The sequence below is a fragment of the Monoraphidium neglectum genome, assembly GCF_000611645.1.
Source record: "Monoraphidium neglectum strain SAG 48.87 unplaced genomic scaffold scaffold00167, whole genome shotgun sequence".
In the NCBI taxonomy this organism is placed as follows: domain Eukaryota; kingdom Viridiplantae; phylum Chlorophyta; class Chlorophyceae; order Sphaeropleales; family Selenastraceae; genus Monoraphidium; species Monoraphidium neglectum.
The window spans coordinates 36,400-38,812 of record NW_014013461.1 but is presented as its reverse complement, the minus strand read 5'-3'; the positions used below and the strand labels follow the sequence as shown (position 1 = coordinate 38,812).

The following is a 2,413-nucleotide window of genomic DNA, read 5'->3' as shown; positions in this document are numbered from 1 at the left end:
TTGACCCAGCGCCGGCCAGCGGCGGCGCGCCTATGGGTGTGGGCTCCGCGGTTTGGGCCGCCTTCAACAAGGGGCCGCTGCAGTCGCTCAAGGCGCCGCCGTCCACCACAGACATCCCGGCACACCACACGTCGCTGGCCGTCACCCGGGTGTCCAACCAGGGCAAAAACTATTTCGCCATCCTGCTGGCCAATGCAGCCGGGAAGCGCAACACTGGCGAGTACCAGTTTTTGGAGTCGTCGTGATTAGCAGTAGCGGGTCCTGCTGGTGGCTGACAAGCGGAGCCAATGACGTCGGCTGAGTGCGTTGTGGCACCTCACAGGGCGGTACACTTGAGGTTGAGCTTCTTTCTACTTGTTCCATGGTACATGCCGGCGCCCTTGATTGCTGTTTGTTGCTCCTGTTGTGGTGGTGCCACGAAGACCCACAAGAACTTGCAAGAAACGGCAGGCACGCACATGATGCTCTCAACCTCAGGCATGAGGAAATCCAATCACCAACTCGTCTCGCTTATAAACTCATTGCTTAGCAAAAGTGCAATTCTGCATGACTTCGCGAACTTGTAATACCGTACTGCATGCATGACGTGGCATCCCGGCCCAGGGCCTGTGATCTTGATGGGGTGAAGCCTTGTTGACTATTGAGCTGATTCCGCTGTTCTGAGCTAGAGTGTGTAGGCATGCTGCGTTTCAAAGAGGGTGCGCCGCGCGCGGCGAGGGATGTAGATGGGCAACATAGCTCGAACGCTTGCGTTGGACGGGGTCACTGGGGGCTGCGGTACACGGGGCTGCTTCGCGTGGCTGGAGGGCAGGGAGGGTCACTAGATCGTGAGTGACTTACGTCGCGCCGTACAGCGCACTATGCAGCCCCATCCGGGAATGTCCAATGCAAGGCGCGTGAGGTGCTGCCCCGCGCCCACTGTATGAAGCGCTGTGGCTGGCGGCAATCAGATGCTCACCACAACTGGTTGTACTCGAGACAAAGGAAAAGCGTACCCCTGCTCTGATTCACACAGCCTGGGATCCCGTGTGCCAGGCCCGCAGCGCGACCCATCACGGTGTTAGGTGAGACCACGCGCCTCGGACTACGGATGACAGATGTTTGCACAGCTCGTCGCTCTTCTGCTGCTCAGCCTCATGACGCTTTTATAAGTCCTGTGCGGCTTTAAGAAGTGCTTCAAATGATGAAGTGCTATACCACGGTAGCATACCACGAAAATCAAACAAGCCACCCAGGAAGAAACACCGACCATTTCGGAGATCATCCGCGCGGTCGCCTTCTCACTGTCTTGGAAGCGAGTAAGTGAGTCTTAATTAGGATTTCCATGCTATGGACCACATTTGACACTTTTGCCAGCGCTTTGCACGACTGGTGCACACTGGTGGCACTGTCACCCAGGCTGAGGTACCCACTTCTGCTTATCGAGGTCACAGCACGTCTCATCAAGCCCACCACCCCTCCTCGTCCTCCCTATCAACTTACGATTCGGCTATAGGAATCATGTGGCGATCCCAGGCCTTGTGCGCGCTGACCGTCGCATGCGTCCTCGCGCTCGCGCCCGGCGCCTCCGCCGGCAAATGCGACGCCGAGTGCCGCCCTGGTAGCAGCACCTACTGCCTGGCACGCATCGCCGGCACGTGCGCCTCCCAGGCCAACGCCGGCTGCAAGCAGAAACCAAACGAGCCCTGCGACCTCTACGCCGACTCCGCATCCGCTTGCGCAAACACGGCGCACTGCCCCGGCGGCGTCCTGCTGCTGCGGGACGGGATTGCCAACGCCGCCTTCCCAAAGTGGAAGGCGGTCCCTGACGTGCTGCACTCCGCCGCCGACGCCGCCAGCGGCATCGAATCCCTCGCCATGGGCACCACCCAGGGTCAACCCTACAACGCCATCTTTGCCAAGGTGCAGAGCTGGTGGGGGACAGGGCGCTGCCTGCTGTTAGTTGGGTGCAGATGAAGTTGACCACGCTGACTCGGACACGCACGACCCGCTCGTCGTATGCTGCGGGCTCAGGCGCAAAAATCACGCAGCATGTCGCAGCAGCCGCCACCCATCGATCCGTGCCCCCTGCTCACCCCCGCTGTTCGCCCCTTGCTGCCAACCCCACCCCCAAACCCGCAGCTGTGGTCGTCCGCCAGCAGCAACGCCAATCCTTGGAGCTCCACCTTCTACACCAACGGTGCCAAGCCCGTCGGCCTCGCCGTCAACGACTTTGCGCACCGCACCAGGCACCTGCTGCACGTCCACCTGGGCACGCGCATCGCCAAGCTCAGGGAGTGCGCCAGGGCCGCCGCTGCCGCCATCAACTGGGCTGCCAACACCTGGTCCCCCAGCGCTTACAAGGGCCCCGAGTGCGACTTCAAGGGCATCCCCACCGCAAACGACGGCGGCCACCCCGACGTGTGGGTGTACC

The 2,413-nt window shown here is 61.1% G+C and overlaps 2 protein-coding genes across 2 annotated transcripts in view; both read left to right on the top strand.

Moving 5' to 3' along the window:
* Nucleotides 1-9: 9 nt before the first annotated feature.
* MNEG_1632 (hypothetical protein) lies at nt 10-249 on the top strand (the record flags this gene model as incomplete). Its single annotated transcript, XM_014049899.1, has 1 exon — nt 10-249. A coding segment is annotated over one exon (240 nt), but the record flags the coding sequence as incomplete, so codon positions are not given.
* A 1,251-nt stretch (nt 250-1,500) lies between these two features.
* MNEG_1631 (hypothetical protein) overlaps nt 1,501-2,413 on the top strand; it is a gene marked incomplete at both ends in the record, with an annotated part of 1,651 nt that continues 738 nt past the window's right edge. The window contains 2 exons of the mRNA XM_014049898.1: nt 1,501-1,902; nt 2,122-2,402. Coding sequence (XP_013905352.1) covers nt 1,501-1,902; nt 2,122-2,402 — 683 coding nt within the window. The remainder of the gene's footprint in view (nt 1,903-2,121; nt 2,403-2,413) is intronic.